The 19629-nt window shown below is 46.2% G+C and overlaps 1 protein-coding gene across 1 annotated transcript in view; it reads right to left on the reverse strand.

The window, feature by feature from the left end:
- The window catches only part of IL2RG (interleukin 2 receptor subunit gamma), a 156379-nt gene that overhangs the window by 76583 nt on the left and 60167 nt on the right, over nucleotides 1-19629 (reverse strand). Inside the window, exon 2 of the mRNA XM_075322751.1 lies at nucleotides 6483-6582. Within this exon, the coding sequence (XP_075178866.1) occupies nucleotides 6483-6582 (100 nt within the window). The remainder of the gene's footprint in view (nucleotides 1-6482; nucleotides 6583-19629) is intronic.

A 19629-nucleotide genomic window follows, 5' to 3' on the forward strand; every position in this document is an offset into this window, starting at 1 on the left:
ATCTCATTTCCATTCCCCCTTTTGGTGTAAAACTCGGGGCCACGAAGCCAGGCAGGGCCACCTGTGACCTCCCAAACCCGACATCACTGGCCCGGTGACTAGTATTTTAAACCGTTGCCCGTGGGTGCTACAAGTACATAACTCCTCTCAGCCATCATTCCTCTCTGTCATATTTTGCAATTACATTACTTCTCTCAGCTTCAGTCTGCACTACATCATTGCTCTCAACCACTCTATACATAGTTTCTTCCTGCAGTACATTGCTCCTTTCAGTCACATTTTGCAAAATATCCCTCTTCTAAGCTCCATCCTTCACTACATTGTTTTTTCCTCAGTCCTAATGAATAGGGTATTATCCTGCAGCAAATTAGTCCTCTCAGCCCTTTTATATAGTGCATCATCCTGCAGTACATCACTCCTCTTAGTACCTTTTTCAGTAGCATCCTTCAGTACATCTTCACTATATACCTGTCATGGTTGTCTTCCTGTTTTTGGAGACTATGACAGCTTTTTGACTGGAGCCCCTCATCTCCATATGGGACTCTGCATTTATATGTTGTTTCATTTCCTTTGGTTCTGAAATGTTAACGTCAGTTTTTCTGTCAGCAGCTCTCCTGCAGGTAAGGTCAGCTGCAGCTGCTCTGTAGCCACACACCCCTTGTGTTTAAATAGCTAGGTTTCCCAGCAAGCCATGCTAATTATATAAAGCATTTTGTATGCTGACCCCCTTGGTTAAGGAGCTGCTGAGGATTCGTCCTGAAGTTGGATCTTCTCCATTTTTTGTTGTATTCCCTGTTTGTCTCACCTACCCTTTTGTTGTATTAGTGCAGCAGGGGGCCTAGTGAGTCATACCGCCCCACTCCTTAGCTAGGACTATAGTAGGGATTTTTTAGGGCTTCAGGTATTCCTGCTTGGCGCCAGGTGTGGAGCCTGTATAGGGTCTGGCTAGGCGTGCAGGGTAAAGTGCCAGGTTTAGGCAGGAGGTGTCTCCATCTACCCTCTCACTAGAGCTAGGGCTCACCATTGTTATTGTGTTCCTAGTGTTTCCCCTTGTTTTTGTTGTAGTTGTGGGGTGTTTTTTGTTGTGCGTCAGACATCTGTTGGTCTGAACGTGCTCACCACACTAAATGCGTGACATATAATCAGCCATACATTTTTTCTTATGCCACCATGGCTCAGGCTGCAGTGCTTGAACAACTGATGCAGGCCACATCCCATGAGGTTTCGGACATGCGCTCTCAGATTGTGCAGCAGCTCCACATATTGATGGATTTCTGATCTCGACGCACGCCCAGGCACAACTAGAACCCAAGATATCCCTCCCAGATATGTTTTCTGGTGGGAAGGATACGTTTACCACCTTCAGGGAAGCCTGCAAGTTGTACTTCAGGCTCAGCCCTTCAGGGAGCGAGGAATAGCGAGTGGGGATAGTTGTCTCTCGTTTGCGGGGAGATCCCCAGTCCTGGGCCTTCTCTCAGCTGATTGACTCTCAGTCATTGCAGTCGATGGATGAGTTTTTTGCAGCTTTGGCCTTTGTATATGGCAACCCTGGTGGCGTCACACTTGTGGAGGTAGGCTTAGACCAACATTTGTTGGTCTGAATGTGCCCTCTACGCTAAATGCATGACAATACCCTACTGTAATCAGTACCATCCGGCAGTACACAACTCATCTAAGCCCCATCCTGCACTGCATAATTTTTTTTAGCTCTTTGATATATGGTATCATCCAACAGGACATTGCTCAGCCCCATTCTGCAGTTCATTGCTCTTCTCAGTCCTGTCCTGCATTACATAATTTTTCTCAGCCCTCTATATACAGTACTATATTACAGTACAACATTTCTTTAAGCCCCTCTTTATACAGCTCCTTCCTGCACTACACCACTCCTTTTACTCCATCTATATTCAGAATCATTCTTCAATATATTGTTCGTCTTAGCCACACTGTATTGAATACCATCCTGCCATACATCACTCTTCTCAGTCCCTGTATATACAGCCCCCATCCTGCAGTACATCACTCCTCTCAGCCCCATCTTGCACAACATGCCTCCACTAAATCTCATTTTGCAGTACATCATATCTCACATACATGAGTTATCACTGCTCACTTCCCTGCTGTAGACAGGATTCCTGATAAGCAGCGATAAAAAGGAGTCCTGTTATCCAACTTCTTCTGTACCACTGAGAGTGCAGGTAAGAGATCAAGAATTGAACATGTGCGATCTGACAACTTTAGGACACCCCATGTACCAATGTGAACAGTGACATTTATTATACTTAGCAGTGCAGTTGAGGCTGAAAATCAGGTGTGCTGTATATGTAACACCAAAGTGATGTCACATGACCACCACACATTATATTACACATGTTCAGAATTTTTACTCTAATATATAAAGCTGAGTGTATGTATATGTATGTATGTGCGTATGTATGTGACTCGCCCACCCCAGGGCTATGGGACACCCGGTGCCGGGCCGGACTAGTCCGGTGGTAGTCAGTGGTGGCTGGGCCCGGCTCCGTGGCCCTGGTGGGTGTCAGTTGAATATGTGGCTGATGACTTTAATGTTTGTGTTCGTGACGCCACCTGTGGTATGCGGCTATTAAGCCGCCGCTGCTGTGTGAGGCCACCGGGATGATGTTATGGCAGCAATGTTGGTACTGCTCCCCACAGGTGGAGCAATGCCCGGGGCACAGTTGGTGCTTGTGGAAGTCTATGGTGCTGCGTGACTAACACGGTGCAGGGCCGACAAGCAATGAAAGAAACAGGCACAAACAGTAGTCTCTTTACCTTCTCCTCTTTTACTCGGCAGAAACTTAGTCCAGGGAGACCGTCACAGATGGTATAGATGATCCGGCCGGCCTGGAAGTGCCTGGGGTGATCTTTGGCCAGTTGAGTATGAGGCCTACTCCTTAATCTTTCTCTGCTGTTTTAGGACACTGCACTTTGGGTTCGCAATTGCCCTCTTGCTGCTGGGACTTGTTGTTCGTCCCCTCTTCTGTGTGGTAGGCTGCGCAGGCCCTCTCTGGTGCTTCTCTGCTGGAGCCCACACCAGGCCCTTGGGATGCAGTTGTACCTTCAGATTGCTTCTGGGGCAGGGGGCTTACAGCTCTCCTGCCCTCCGGATTCAGCTACCAGGGATGGATTTTATGCCCTGGCAACTACAGACTCCGATGTCCGAGTCTCTGCTGTGCCTCTCTGCTCCCCTTGCTTCACTGGGCCAAGCTATCCCAGCTCTAGGCCCCAGTTTACAAGGCAGCACTACTCTGCGTCTGCACTCTTTCACTCCTGTCTCCAGACTAACTAACACTTCCTCCTTCCAGCCAGACTTAAGGAATGCTCCCTGAAGTTCCAGGTTCAGAGCTCCCCCTGCTGGCCGGAGGGAGAACTGTGTTGAGTGTTAACTTACTGGCCAATAGATCTCCCAATTACCTCCAGGCTCAGCATTAACCCTTTTGGGAGGGCAATGCTGTTGTGGCGACCAGGTCCTGGGGCGCCACATATGTCCACTAAAGGAATCCACACCGTCACATGTACAATCGTGAAATTTTGCACAAACACCCCATTTCACTCAAGGAATGTAATACACTATGTTTTGAAGGGAAATTTTAACCCCGCACTTTACAGTTATTTGCCAAAAACCTGACTTCATTAAAGTCAATGGAGCTGGGAGCCACAATGCAGTCGGAATTTCAGAAGAATGTGCAGCCACACCCTTGAATTGAATGCTAGCATGTCACAATGCAGTGAGGGAAAGAGACAGACAGACAGAGACAAGCAGACACAGACAGACAAAGAGATGGGTAAAGAGACAGACAGACAAGGAAAGATACAGACAGACAGACAACGAGACAGACAGACAAAGAAACAGATGGACACAGATAGACACAGACAAAGAGACAGACACAGACAAAGAGACAGACAGGGAAAGACAGGGAAAGAGACAGTCAGAGACAGACAGACAGGGAAAGAGATAGAGAGACAGACAGGGAATGAAACAGACAGGAAAAGAGAGAGACAGATAGGGAACGAGATAGAGAGACATAGGGTAAGAGACAGACACGGAAAGAGACAGAGACAGACAAAGATAGAGAGACAGACAGGGAAAGAGACAAAGAGATAGAGAGAGAGATAGACAGACAGAGACTGAGAGAGAAACAGAGAGGCAACTCCAGGTGCTACAGCTAGTATACAGTGCCTGCAAGTAGTATTCAACCCCCTGCAGATTTAGCAGGTTTACACATTCGGAATTAACTTGACATTTGGAATGTAGATCAGCCTGGAAGTGTGAAATGCACTGCAGCAAAAAAGAATGTTATTTCTTTTTTTTTTTTTTTTAAATTGTGAAAAGTTTATTCAGAGTGTCATTTATTATTCAACCCCTCAAACCACAAGAATTCTGTTTGGTTCCCCTAAAGTATTAAGAAGTATTTCAGACACAAAGAACAATGAGCTTCACATGTATGGATTAATTATCTCTTTTTCCAGCCTTTTCTGACTAATTAAGACCCTCCCCAAACTTGTGAACAGCACTCATACTTGGTCAACATGGGAAAGACAAAGGAGCATTCCAAGGCCATCAGAGACAAGATCGTGGAGGGTCACAAGGCTGGCAAGGGGTACAAAACCCTTTCCAAGGAGTTGGGCCTACCTGTCTCCACTGTTGGGAGCATCATCCGGAAGTGGAAGGCTTATGGAACTACTGTTAGCCTTCCACGGCCTGGACAGCCTTTGAAAGTTTCCACCCGTGCCAAGGCCAGGCTTGTCCGAAGAGTCAAGGCTAACCCAAGGACTACAAGGAAGGAGCTCCGGGAAGATCTCATGGCAGTGGGGACATTGGTTTCAGTCAATACCATAAGTAACGTACTCCACCGCAATGGTCTCCGTTCCAGACGAGCCCGTAAGGTACCTTTACTTTCAAAGCGTCATGTCAAGGCTCGTCTACAGTTTGCTCATGATCACTCGGAGGACTCTGAGACAGACTGGTTCAAGATTCTCTGGTCTGATGAGACCAAGATCGAGATCTTTGGTGCCAACCACACACGTGACGTTTGGAGACTGGATGGCACTGCATACGACCCCAAGAATACCATCCCTACAGTCAAGCATGGTGGTGGCAGCATCATGCTGTGGGGCTGTTTCTCAGCCAAGGGGCCTGGCCATCTGGTCCGCATCCATGGAAGATGGATAGCACGGCCTATCTGGAGATTTTGGCCAAGAACCTCCGCTCCTCCATCAAGGATCTTAAGATGGGTCGTCATTTCATCTTCCAACAAGACAACGACACAAAGCACACAGCCAAGAAAACCAAGGCCTGGTTCAAGAGGGAAAAAATCAAGGTGTTGCAGTGGCCTAGTCAGTCTCCTGACCTTAACCCAATTGAAAACTTGTGAAAGGAGCTCAAGATTAAAGTCCACATGAGACACCCAAAGAACCTAGATAACTTGGAGAAGATCTGCATGGAGGAGTGGGCCAAGATAACTCCAGAGACCTGTGCCGGCCTGATCAGGTCTTATAAAAGACGATTATTAGCTGTAATTGCAAACAAGGGTTATTCCACAAAATATTAAACCTAGGGGTTGAATAATAATTGACCCACACTTTTATGTTGAAAATTTATTAAAATTTAACTGAGCAACATAACTTGTTGGTTTGTAAGATTTATGCATCTGTTAATAAATCCTGCTCTTGTTTGAAGTTTGCAGGCTCTAACTTATTTGCATCTTATCAAACCTGCTAAATCTGCAGGGGGTTGAATACTACTTGTAGGCACTGTTAAGGCTACTTTACACACTGCGATATCGGTCCCGATATCGCTAGTGTGGGTACCCGCCCCCATCTGTTGCGCGACATGGGCAAATCGCTGCCCGTGCCGCACAACAGCCGTCACACATACATACCTGTCCGGCGACGTTGCTGTGACGGGCGAACCGTCTCCTTTCTAAGGGGGCGGTCCGTGCGGCGTCACAGCGACGTCACTGAACCGCCGCCCAATAGCAGCGGAGGGGCGGAGCTGAGCGGGACGTAACATCCCGTCCACAGCAGGTAAGGGGAGCTTCCTCGTTCCTGCGGCGTCACACGCAGCGATGTGTGCTGCCGCAGGAACGAGGAACAACCTCGTTACTGCTGCAGTAACGAGATTTGAGAATGGACCCCCATGTCGCCGATTAGCGATTTTGCACGTTTTTGCAACGATGCAAAATCGCTTATCGGTGTCACACGCAACGGCATCGCTAATGCGGCCGGATGTGCGTCACAAATTCCGTGACCCCAACGACTCCGCATTAGCGATGTCGCAGCGTGTAAAGCCCGCTTAAGTCTCCTTACAATGCAGGACATCTTACAGATTAATAATAAAACATTATGTACACCCCTTTAAGAACACAATCTGTTTTAGCTGTCGCCCAGGTTTCTCAGAAAAAATGTAACAAAGAAAAGGACAGAACAGATTTCTTTGGACAATAATTTATTTTACTTACCAGTAATATAATGTATAGTTTTCATTTGTGTCTGACTGCTCACTCCAATAACAAATTAAGAATTTATCCTTGTTGACAGTACAATTCAGCTGCAAGTCACCTAATAAAGAAGTGTGAGATATCAATAAGTTATGTAAGTTATGAGTATTATATATATTTTTTTATATATATATATATATATATATATATATATATATATATACCGGTATATACCATGTGAAGAATTATAAGGCAAGTTGTGTTTTAGATGATTTTTTTTATTATTGATCAACAACTATGTTCTCAATCAACCCAAAAGACTCATAAATATCAAAGCTTAATATTTTTGGAAGTTGGAGTGGTTTTTTTTTTAGATTTGGCTATCTTAGGAGGATATCTGTTTGTGCAGGTAACTATTACTGTGCTGAATTATTAGACAACTTAATAAAAAACAAATATATTTCAATCTCACTTTTTTATTTTCACCAGGTAAGCCAATATAACTGCACCAAATTTAGAAATAAACATTTCTGACATGCAAAAACAAAACTCCCAAAAAATAGTGACCAATATAGCCACCTTTCTTTATGATGACACTCAACAGTCTACCATCCATAGATTCTGTCTGTTGATTGATCTGTTTACGATCAACATTGTGTGCAGCAGCCACTACAGCCAGCCAGACACTGTTCCGAGAGGTGTACTGTTTTCCCTCCCTGTAGATCTCACATTTTATGAGGGACCACAGGTTCTCTATGGGGTTCAGATCAGGTGAACAAAGGGGCCATGTCATTATTTTTTCATCTTTTAGACCTTTACTGGCCAGCCATGCTGTGGAGTAGTTGGATGCATGTAACGGAGCATTGTCCTGCATGAAAATCATGTTTTTCTTGAACGATACCGACTTCTTCCTGTACCACTGCTTGAAGAAGTTGTCTTCCAGAAACTGGCAGTAGGTCTGGCAGTTGAGCTTCACTCCATCCTCAACCCGAAAAGGTCCCACAAGTTCATCTTTGACGATACCAGCCCATACCAGTACCCCACCTCCACCTTGCTGGCGTCTGAGTCGGAGTGGAGCTCTCTGCCCTTTACTAATCCAGCCTCTGGCCCATCCATCTGGCCCACCAAGAGTCACTCTCATTTCATTAGTCCATAAAACCTTTGAAAAATCAGTCTTAGGCTATGTGCGCACGTGTGCGCTCTGCACCGCACCGAAAAGGTGCGCTTCAGAGCGCAGCTGAAAAGCTCCGTTCTGAAGCGCATGGTGCCGGCAGAGAACATGCGCTCTGCATGCTGCCTCTCCCTATAGACAGCATGCAAACCGCACGAAAGAAGTGATATGTCACTTCTTAGAACGCAGCGATTCGGGCAGAAGCCGAATCGCTGCGTTCTAATATGCCACGTGCGCACGGCTCCTGCACAATCTCCATAGATTGTGCAGGGGACGCAGGACGCATGCAGTTACGCTGCGGTGCAGAAAGCAGCGTAACTGTATGCAATACGCACACATGCGCACATACCCTTAAGATATTTCTTGGCCCAGTCTTGACGTTTTAGCTTATGTTTCTTGGTTTCTTGTTCAAAGGTGGTTGTTTTTCAGCCTTCCTTACCTTTGCCATGTCCATGAGTAATGGCACACCTTGTGCTTTTTGATACTCCAGTAACCTTGCAGCTCTGAAATATGGCCAAACTGGTGGCAAATGGCATCTTGGCAGCTTCACGTTTGATTTTCCTCAATTCGTGGGCAGTTATTTTGCGCCTTTTTTGTCCAACACGCTTCTTGTGACTCTGTTGGCTATTTGCCATGAAACGCTTGCTTGTTCGATGATCACGCTTCAAAAGGTTGGCAATTTCAAGACTGCTGCATCCCTCTGCAAGACATCTCACAGTTTTGGACTTTTCAGAGCACGTCAAATCTCTCTTCTGACCCATTTTGCCAAAGGAAGGAAGAAAGGAAGTTTCCTAATAATTAAGCACACCTTATATAGGGTGTTGATGTCATTACATAACACCCCTCCTCATTACAGAGATGCACATCACCTGATTTACTTAATTGGTAGTTGGCTCTCAAGCCTATACAGCTTGGAGTAGGACGACATGTATAAAAATTATCATGTGATCAAAATACTCATTTGCCTAATAATTCTGCACACAGTGTATATATATATAAATACAGTACAGACCAAAAGTTTGGACACACCTTCTCATCTCTAGAACAACTATTAAGAGGAGACGTTGTGCAGCAGGCCTTCATGGTAAAATAGCTGCTAGGAAACGACTGCTAAAGGCAGGCAACAAGCAGAAGAGAGTTGTTTTGGCTAAAGAACACAGGGAATGGACATTAGACCAGTGGAAATCTGTGCTTTGGTCTGATGAGTCCAAATTTGAGATCTTTGGATCCAACCACCGTGTCTTTGTAGAAAAGGTGAACGGATGGACTCTACATGCCTGGTTCCCACCGTGAAGCATGGAGGAGGAGGTGTGACGGTGTGGGGGTGCTTTGCTGATGACACTGCTGGGGATTTATTCAAAATTGAAGGCATACTAAACCAGCATGGCTACCACAACATCTTGCAGCGGCATGCTATTCCATCCGTTTTGCGTTTAGTTGGACCATAATTTATTTTTCAACAGGACAATGACCCCAAACACACCTCCAGACTGTGTAAGGGCTATTTGACTAAGAAAGAGAGTGATGGGGTGCTACGCCAGATGACCTGGCCTCCACCGTCACCAGACCTGAACCCAATCGAGATGGTTTGGGGTAAGGTTGACCGCAGAGTGAAGGCAAAAGGGCCAACAAGTGCTAAGCATCTCTGGGAACTCCTTCAAGACTGTTGGAAGACCATTTCCGGTGACTACCTCTTGAAGCTTGAATCAAGAGAATGCCAAGAGTGTGCAAAGTAGTAATGAAAGCAAAAGGTGGCTACTTTGAAGAACCTAGAATATAAGACATATTTTCAGTTGTTTCACACTTTTTTAAGTATTTCATTCGACATGTTCTCATTCATAGTTTTGATGTACTCAATGTGAAGCTACAATTTTTAGAGTCAAGAAAATAAAGAAAACTCTTTGAATGAGAAGGTGTGTCCAAACTTTTAGTCTGTACTGTATGTATATATATATATATATATATATAAAAAGAGCGTCGGTCTGGCGTGCCGGGGTAGTGGGGAAACTCCCGGTAGGCCCCGACCTCCTTGTCTTCAAATTAAGCTGTCACAGGCACCCTGCAGGGGCCCCCGCCGGGTGTATTAACATGACCTGCGGCTGCGACTCCTTAGACCGTCGGGCTGCCGCTGCAGGTGATGACACTGTATGCACTGCAGGCAGCAGTAAGATTATGACAGCGCCAGTAGCTACACGGTTGGCAGAGGGGGCGCTCCTGACCTGGAGTTGAGCACCGGAGCTTATGAGCAGCAGCGCATTCAGGGGCAGAACACAAGCTGCTTCCCAGAAGAAGAAACTGCATCTAGTGCTAGGACCTGCGATGAATCATGCCCATGTGACAGTGTGGGTGGAGCCAGGCCGGAGATGCCGAGCAGACTGAGGAAGATGTGATAATGAGGATGTGGGGAGGGTGGGTGAGTGGCATATGGGGGGTCCAGACTGTGACAGAGGAGTGTTAAGGGATACTATCTATGTGGGGCTTCAGTGTGTTTTTGAGAGAGGGGTAATTTGTGGTACAGCCAGTCTGTGAGATATGCAGGGCATGAGGGTGCTGGATGTGTGTGAGATATGTAGGGCATGAGGGTGCTGGGTGTGTGAGATATGCAAGGTATGAGGGTGCCGGGTGTGTGTGAGATATGCAGGGCATAAGGGTGCTGGGTGTGTATGACATATGCAGGGCATGAGGGTGCTGTGTGTGTGTGTGTGTGTGTGTGTGTGTGTGAGAGAGAGATATGCAAAGCATGAGGGTGCTGGGTGTGTGTGATTTGGGGGTGCTGGGTGTGTGCACCAGTCCCTGCTGTGTGACGTGGGTAAAGTCCACACAGTAACCATATATCAGTAGGGATTAGGGAAAGAGGGATAGCAGCAGTCAGAGCATGGGATAGGATTGGGAAAGCTTGATGCTCAGCTGAGAGAAAGAGGCTCTTTTCCTCATCACCCAGATCATAGAAAAGCTGGGAGCTGAGGAAAAGAACCGAGTATCTAGAGTAATTATCCTGTACCCCATCTGGCTTATCCTGTACCGAGTATCAAGCGTCAGTATCCTGTAACCCCAGTGTCAATATCCGGTACCCCCAGTGTCAGTGTCATTATCCTGTACCCCCAATGTCAGTATCCAGTACCACCAGTGTCAGCGTCATTATCCTGTACCCCCAGTGTCATTATCCCGTACCCCCAGTGTCATTATCCCGTACCCCCAGTGTCAGTGTCATTATCCTGTACCCCCAGTGTCGGTGTCATTATCCTGTTCCCCCAGTGTCAGTGTCATTATCCTGTACTCCCAGTGTCAGTGTCATTATCCTGTACCCCCAGTGTCAGTGTCATTATCCTGTTCCCCCAGTGTCAGTGTCATTATCCTGTACCCCCAATGTCAGTGTCAGTATCCTGTACCCCCAGTGTCAGTGTCAGTATCTTATACCCCCAGTGTCAGTGTCATTATCCTGTACCCGTGGTGTCAGTATCTTGTACCCGCAGTGTCAGTGTCATTCTCCTGTACCCCAGTGTCAGTGTCATTATCCTGTACCCCCAGTGTCAGTGTCATTATCCTGTACCCACAGTGTCAGCGTCATTATCCTGTACCCCCAGTGTCAGTGTCATTATCCTGTACCCACAGTGTCAGTGTCATTATCCTGTACCCCCAGTGTCAGTGTCATTATCCTGTACCCACAGTGTCAGTGTCATTATCCTGTACCCCCAGGGTCAGTGTCATTATCCTGTACCCCCAGTGTCAGTGTCATTATCCTGTACTCCCAGTGTCAGTGTCATTATCCTGTACCCCCAGTGTCAGTGTCATTATCCTGTACCTCCAGTGTCAGTGTCATTATCCTGTACCCACAGTGTCAGCGTCATTATCCTGTACCCCCAGTGTCAGTGTCATTATCCTGTACCCACAGTGTCAGTGTCATTATCCTGTACCCCCAGTGTCAGTGTCATTATCCTGTACCCACAGTGTCAGTGTCATTATCCTGTACCCCCAGGGTCAGTGTCATTATCCTGTACCCCCAGTGTCAGTGTCATTATCCTGTACTCCCAGTGTCAGTGTCATTATCCTGTACCCCCAGTGTCAGTGTCATTATCCTGTACCTCCAGTGTCAGTGTCATTATCCTGTACCCCCAGTGTCAGTGTCATTATCCTGTACCCCCAGTGTCAGTGTCATTATCCTGTACCCCCAGGGTCAGTGTCATTATCCTGTACCCCCAGTGTCAGTGTCATTATCCTGTACCCACAGTGTCAGTGTCATTATCCTGTACCCCCAGGGTCAGTGTCATTATCCTGTACCCCCAGTGTCAGTGTCATTATCCTGTACCCCCAATGTCAGTGTCATTATCCTGTACCCCCAGTGTCAGTGTCATTATCCTGTACCCCCAGTGTCAGTGTCATTATCCTGTACCCCCAATGTCAGTGTCATTATCCTGTACCCCCAGTGTCAGTGTCATTATCCTGTACCCCCAGTGTCAGTGTCATTATCCTGTACCCCCAGTGTCAGTGTCATTATCCTGTACCCCCAATGTCAGTGTCATTATCCTGTACCCCAGTGTCAGTGTCATTATCCTGTACCCCAGTGTCAGTGTCATTATCCTGTACCCCCAGTGTCAGTGTTATTATCTTAGGCTATATATATAATTACTTTACTCTTCAGGGGGTCTCTATGTGATGATAATACAGGAGGGGCCTCAATATAAATACATGTAAAAAAAAGCCTGATCTGATTATAGAGCAGTATTGTCAGAATACACAGGACTAGTGAAGGGTTTATCCAACATGTAAAACTAATTTGGAAACCATAGTGCGGCTTTTATAGGGCCTCTGTCCCCACAGAATGACTGATCACATCCAGTAGGCTGATCATTACCTGATAATTATGTACTGTGTGAGGGTGGAAAGAGAAGAGAATTCACCAGTCTCCACATGGAAGAGTATATGGAGGGTAATGCTGCACACCTCCATATACTGACTCTATAGGGGATTTCCCTGTATGGTGGATAGATGGCGGCATCGGTGGATTAATTTTAGTAATCTCTTCCATGTGAAGATGCTGGATAACGTTCTGCTTCTCTTTGAATATTATTTGGCTGATGGACTCGGTGGTTACCGAGGATAAGGAATGTCCGTGTGTAAGAAAAACTGCGACTGACTGTAAATAATAGATTCCATTATTAACTACAATAAATAAGAGGCTACAAGAAATCCTGGGATATCCGCAGGGCACAATACAGGTCTCTTCTGTGCTATCCGCAGGCACAGGACAGGTCTCTACTGCGCACTGTAGAGTTTGCTAATAGGCTCACGTTATACGGAGAGAAGCCGAAAATAAACAAGTAATAAAAACATTCATGGTAGTTATAGTGCGGGCCCCTAGAGACAATTTCACTGGTGTGCCTCCCACATCCCAGTCTCACCCTGTATATAAATATATATATAATTCAAAACATTGCCAGCTGTCGTTGCTATGTGTAACAAATAGTGTTTTACTAAAATCTGAGTTATTTATGTTGTTGCTGATACTTCTATGAATTTCATGTAAGGTTAATAGGAAAATAATAATTTTACGTGAAAATTAACCCCTTCAGCCCCCGGGCACTTTTCGTTTTTTGCTTTTTGCTCCCCTTCTTTCGAGAGCCGTATCTTTTTTATTTTTCTGTCAATCTTGCCTGCCATATGAGGGCTTGTGTTTTGCTGGACGAGTTGTACTTTTAAATTAAGCCATAGGTTTTACCATATAGTGTACTGGAAAACAGCAAAAAAATTCCAAGTGTGGAAAAACTGCAAAAAAAAGTGTGATTGCATAATAGTTTTTGGGATGTTTTATTCACCGTGTTCAATATATGGTAAAACTGATGAATGGGTATGATGCCTCAGGTTGGTGCGAGTTTGTAGACACCAAACATGTATAGGTTTACTTGTATCTAAGAGGTTAAAATAAATTCACAAACTTGTCCAATAAAAGTGGTGCACGTTTTGCGCCATTTTCCGAAACATGTAGCGTTCTCATTTTTCTGGATCTATGGCTCAGTGACAGCTTATTTTTTGCGTCTCGAGCTGACATTTTTAATGGTACCATTTTTGTGCAGATGCTACGTTTTGGTCGCCTGTTATTGCATTTTGCGTAAAACATGCGGCGACCAAAAAACTTAATTTTGGCGTTCGGAATTTTTTTACTACTACGCCGTTTACCAATCAGATTAATTGATTTTATATTTTGATAGATCAGGCATTTCTGAACGCGGCGATACCAAATATGTGTATATATATATTTTTTTTTAACCCTATAATTTTCAATGGGGTGAAAGGGGGGTGATTTGGACTTTTAGTTTTTTTTTTATTTTTTAAAACTTTTTTTTACTTTTTTTTATTTTACTAGTCCCCTTAGGGGGCTATAGCGATCAGCAATCCGATCGCTCTGATCTATCTGCTGATCACAGCTACACAGCTGTAAACAGCAGATACGGTCACTTCCTGTTTCATTCGGTTCCGGGCCGGGTGAAAACGAAAGTGAAACGTCATAGCTGCAGGCGTCATCACATGACCCTGAGCTACCATGGCAACCACCGAAAGTCACGTGATCACGCACGTTACTTCCGATGGGGGCGGCGGTAAGTAAAAATCATGGCTGCGCGCATATAGATTTAAGGGGTTAAATGTTGCGAGTGGAAGCGATTCCACTCGCAACATGCAGGCACACATGTCAGCTGTTGAAAACAGCTGATATGTGTTCCGATCGCCGCCGCCTGCCCGTGGCAGGGGGCAGGGCTTAACGTGACACGCTCCATGACGGATAGATCCGTCAAAGGTCGTGAAGGGGTTAAAATTAGGTGTATGTCTAGAAAATGTAAACTCATTAGGATTCTACATCGTTTTTGTATATTATTGGTGTTATGTAAGGGTAAGGTAATCACAACGGTAACAGTGTCACTGTTGTGGTTTTTATTACCTTACCATTACATAACAGCAATAATATACAAAAGGATGTAGAATCTTAATGTGTAATCATTTTTTTAATTCAGTTTTATTCAGGTTCATTCAGATTGAGTCAGTGAAAAAATTGTACAAAAGAAGATAAAGAAGATACTATGGCACATCCAATATTAGGAAAATCTGTGCATATGGGCCAATGTTTCAGTCAATAGACCTTGTTCACGGCCTATGAAAATTGTACAAATACATTTGTAAATATATGTAAATGTGCTTCCAGTGTGAGTCAAGTGTCCTGCGAGGATCGCAGTAGTCCCCCGTGTGACCCCGGCCTAAAGGTCAGTGAAAAGAATGCCAGTAAGTAATTTCTTGACCAAGATATCAAGGAAAATTAATTTCAGATTTATCGCTGTGTGGAGGGTATTTTATTCAGGATCACTGTTATTAATTGATAGAAAAGAAGTAGCCAAAAGTCTCAAGATTACAAGTTTATCTTCAGAGGTCTTGATGCTTCTTTGTCCAAAGTGCTCAACATAATCAGGAAGTTTAAAACTCATGGCACTGTAACTAATGTTCCTAGATGTAGACTGCAGAGAAAAATTAAAGGTTGCAATGCAGGATAGTCCGAATTGAGGACAAGCAGCCCCAATCAGGTTCCAAAGAAATTCAAGCTGTTCTGCAGGCTCAGGGTGCATCAGTATCAGTGCAAACTATCTGTTATCATTTGAATGAAATGAAACACTATGGCTAGGTTCGCACACTGCGTCTTTTTGACGCTGCGTTTTTGTGCGTTTGTGGCCGCTAAAAACGCACAAAAACGCACCTGCGTCGAAAAAACGCATAAAAAAAGCATGCGTTTTTGCCGCGATTTGGTGCATTTTTGGCTGCGTTTTGCTGCGTTTTTGATCTCTGCGTTTTGCTGCGTTTTTCCAATGCATTGCATGAGGGGAAAACGCAGAAAAACGCAGGAAAGAACTGACATGTCCATTTTTTTTTTTTAACTCAAAAACGCAGGTAAAAAAAACAGATGTGTGCGGACAGCAAAAATGAAAACTCATAGACTTTGCTGGGGAAGCAAAATCCTGCAGTTTTAAGGCCAAAAACGCACCCGAAAAACGCCGCGAAAAACGCACTGTGCGCACATAGCCTAAGGCAGGAGACCCAGGAGGATCCCACTGCTGACACAGAAACATAAAAGATAGACCGCAGTTTGCAAAAATGTATGTGAGTAACCAAAGTTCTTCTGGGAAACCATCTTGTGAACAGATGAAACCAAGATAGAGCTTTTTGGTAAAGCACATCATTCTACTGTTTACCAAACATTGAATGAGGACTAAAAAGAAATGAACACAGTATCTGCAGTCAAATATGGTGGGGGCTCAAAGATGTCTTTGGGTTGTTTTGCTGCCTCTGACACTGGGTGCCTTGACTGTGCACAAGGCATCATGAAATGATGAAACACCTACCACCCATATAGGAATTTACATGCCATTGACACAGAAATTTCTGAAAACTTTGCAATCATCATTGGCCAAAATATCTTCCCTCCCATGTCCTGACTCTGCTGTAAAACATTATAATGAAACCCTGCAGAGCGCCCTGGATGAAGCTGCTCCTGCTACACGCAGAGCAACTCAGCGCAGATGGCAGCAGCCCTGGCACATGTTGCAAACACGTTTTCTCCAACGGTGCTCCAGGTGCGTTGAACGTCTGTGGAGAAAATCCAATCTAGCCGAAGATTTCATCCATTATAAGTTTATGCTCAAAACATACAATGGTGCCCTTCACCTCTCCAAACAAGCGTACTTTAACACCCTCATCACCTCTCTAGCCAGCAATCCTAAATGACTGTTTGATACTTTCCAGTCCCTTCTTGGACCAAGAGTTTTGGCCCTAACCACCAACCTCAGCACCAACGACCTGGTCAATTATTTTAAAGAAAAAAATGACCATATACGCCAGGAAATTTCCTCACAGCCTCATAACACCACACATTGTCTGCCCTCCTACACTTCATCTAGCTCACTTTCATCCTTTGATCCAGTCTCACAAAAAGTCACAAGGCTCCTCGGATATTCTCGCCCTACCACCTGCACCAGTGACCTTATTCCCTCATATCTCCTTAAATCTATCACTCCAGCTGTCACCACTCACCTAACTAAAATATTCAATCTCTCTCCTCTGGTGTCTTTCCCTCCTCCTTCAAACATGCCAGCATATGTGACGCCCTGGCAAAACCAGGTAGTCACACACAGGCCCCTGCATAACACCTTCCCTCACCTAGGTAACACACAGCCGACCTGAAACCCTAGTCACCCCCCCTTAGGGCAAGACAGGCACACCAGTGGGCGGGACCAGGCAGTTGGAAACGCCCACCTAGGGGTCTAGACAGCCCGGGGCGGGAAAACAAGCAGATAGTTTTTGTAGTTCAAGTTGAGAGGAGTGTGGGCTGGAGCTAGGTGTAGCTCCAGCAGAGGAAGTTCAAGTAGAGCGGTGCCAGGGTCGGAGCCCTGGTACCTTGGCTAGGTGGCAGACGGTGATCTCCGTCAGGAGGAGACGGGAAGACGGCTCAGCAGATCCGAGGTGGACCGGGACCAGTTTGTGGCCCGCCGATACCGACACAGAGAACTGACCCGGAAACCGTAGCACAGAGGGGGTACTCGGACCCTGAAGCCAGGACCGAAACCAGCAGCCTAGCTAATTAACCGATTGAGGACAGGATTATAGGTCCTGTCTCACTCAAAGACCCTAAAGAAGACAACAGCCCACCAATAGGGATAAGGCCACTGCCAGGGCCAATAGATCCCACGGGCCAGTGTCTGGGGGCACGGCTCCTTAGGCACACAGCAAGCTGGGAGCGGACTCCTAAGTTCCAAACAAGGCAGCCCACAATACACAAAAACAGTGCAGAGGAAAGGACAGCGACCACCAGCCCGGGTGTGGGACCGGAGTACAACCGGCCGCGGCTGGCCACCAGCACCTTGGTTTACCAAAAGACTCGTGTAATTCATTCAATAGTGAGTAACCAACTATCCCCTGGTCCATCTGGGGGTGCGGGCCCCTGCCATTGCCATACCCTGCACAGAGACACTGGGCCCCAGGGCAACCATCCCTACCCACGGAGGGGTTAACATCCAGCTGCCATTACATCTCCCCCGGGTATCCCACAACAGCAGCAGTGGTGTCCCACCTAACCACACACTGTGGGTGGCGTCACAGACATTCTACAATCAACCCCGTACAAATACGTTCCCCTTTTATTCGGAGTGACCGCGAGACCCCCGGGTCTGGAGAACCCCTCGAGCCATACCGTAGGCCCCAGATCCAAGCAGCGCCGGCTGCTGGCACGGGGCTGGCACACATACACCCATTACTTAAACAAACATCCCTGGACAAAAAACTGTGCCACAAACTACAGATCAGTCACTAATCTCCCCTTCATCTCCAAACTCCTGGAACGCCTGGTCCACTCCAGTCTAATCCATTATCTGTCAGAGAACTCTCTCCTCGACCCTCTACAATCTGGTTTCTGCTCCTTACACTCTACTGAAACTGCTCTTACTAAAGTCTCTAATGATCTACTAACAACTAAATTTAATGGTAACTGCTCCCTTCTGATTCTCCTGGATCTCTCTGCTGCATTTGATACTGTGGATCACTGGCTCCTCCTCACTATGTTCTGCTCTTTCGGGCTCAAGGACACTGTTGTTTCTTGGTTCTCCTCTTACCTCTCTGATCGCTCATTCACTGTATCTTTTGTCGGCTCCTCTTCCTCTTCTCTTCCCCTTACGGTCAGGGTTCCTCAAGGTTCAGTCTTAGCCCCCCTCCTTTTCCCTCTATACACCGCACCTATTAGACCAACCATCAGCAGATTTGGTTTCCAGTACCATCTCTATGCTGATGGCAGCCAACTATATACATCGTCTCCTGACATCACCCCTGCATTATTACAAAATACTGTAATACTGTAAGCTGTGTCCAACATCATGTCCTCCCTCTATCTAAAACTGAACCTGTCAAAATCTGAACTCCTCATGTTTCCTCCCTCTCCTAACCTTCCCACACCCAATATTACCATTTCTGTGTGTGGCTCTACCATTACACCCCAGCAGCACGCCTGCTGTGTTGGGGATATATTTGACTCCGATCTCTCCTTCACTCCCCATATTCGTTCACTCACTCACTCATGTTGCCTCCATCTCAAAAACATCTCTAGAATTCGACCTTTTCTTACTGTTGACTCTGCAAAAACTCTTAAGCCTGCTTTACACGAGACGATGGATTGTGCGATAGCACAATCGATCATACCCGCCCCCGTCGTTTTTGCGTCACAGGCAATTAGTTGCCCATGGCGCACAAATTCATTTACCCCCCGTCACACATACTTATCTTCCGGACGACCTCGCTGTGGGCGACGAACGTCCACTTCCTGGAGTGGGCGGGACGGTCGGCGTCACAGCGACGTCACACGGCAGGCGGCCAATAGAAGCGGAGGGGCGGAGATGAGCGGGATGTAAACATCCCGCCCACCTCCTTCCTTCCAACAAGTCGTCGGGTGCCGCGGGAGGCAGGTAAGCTGCTGTTCATCGCTCCCGTGGTGTCACACGGAGCAACGTGTGATGCCACGTCAACGATGAACAACCTCCGCCATTTTAATTAAACAATTTTATGAAACCTAGTGACGAGTACACGACTCACGATTTGTGAGCGTTACTGCGTCGCTAGGAGGTGTCACATGAGACGACGTCGAGCGGTATGCCGGATGTGCGTCACGAAAACCGTGACCCCGACGACATATCGCACAATCTATCGCCTCGTGTAAAGCCCGCTTTACTGTCACTCTCATTCATTCTTGCCTGGATTACTGTAATTATTTACTAATTGCTCTCCCTGTTACTAAACTCTCCCCTCTCCATTCCATTCTGAATGCTGAAGCCAGGATCATTTTCCTCTCCAACCACTTCACTGATGCCTCTGCTCTGTGCCAGTCATTGCACTGGTTGCTTATCAGCTACAGAATCCAACATAAACTTATCTCTCTCACTCACAAAGCTCTCCACAGTTTCGCACCACCCTACATCTCCT

This window comes from Anomaloglossus baeobatrachus, chromosome 9 (assembly GCF_048569485.1).
Source record: "Anomaloglossus baeobatrachus isolate aAnoBae1 chromosome 9, aAnoBae1.hap1, whole genome shotgun sequence".
In the NCBI taxonomy this organism is placed as follows: Eukaryota; Metazoa; Chordata; class Amphibia; order Anura; family Aromobatidae; genus Anomaloglossus; species Anomaloglossus baeobatrachus.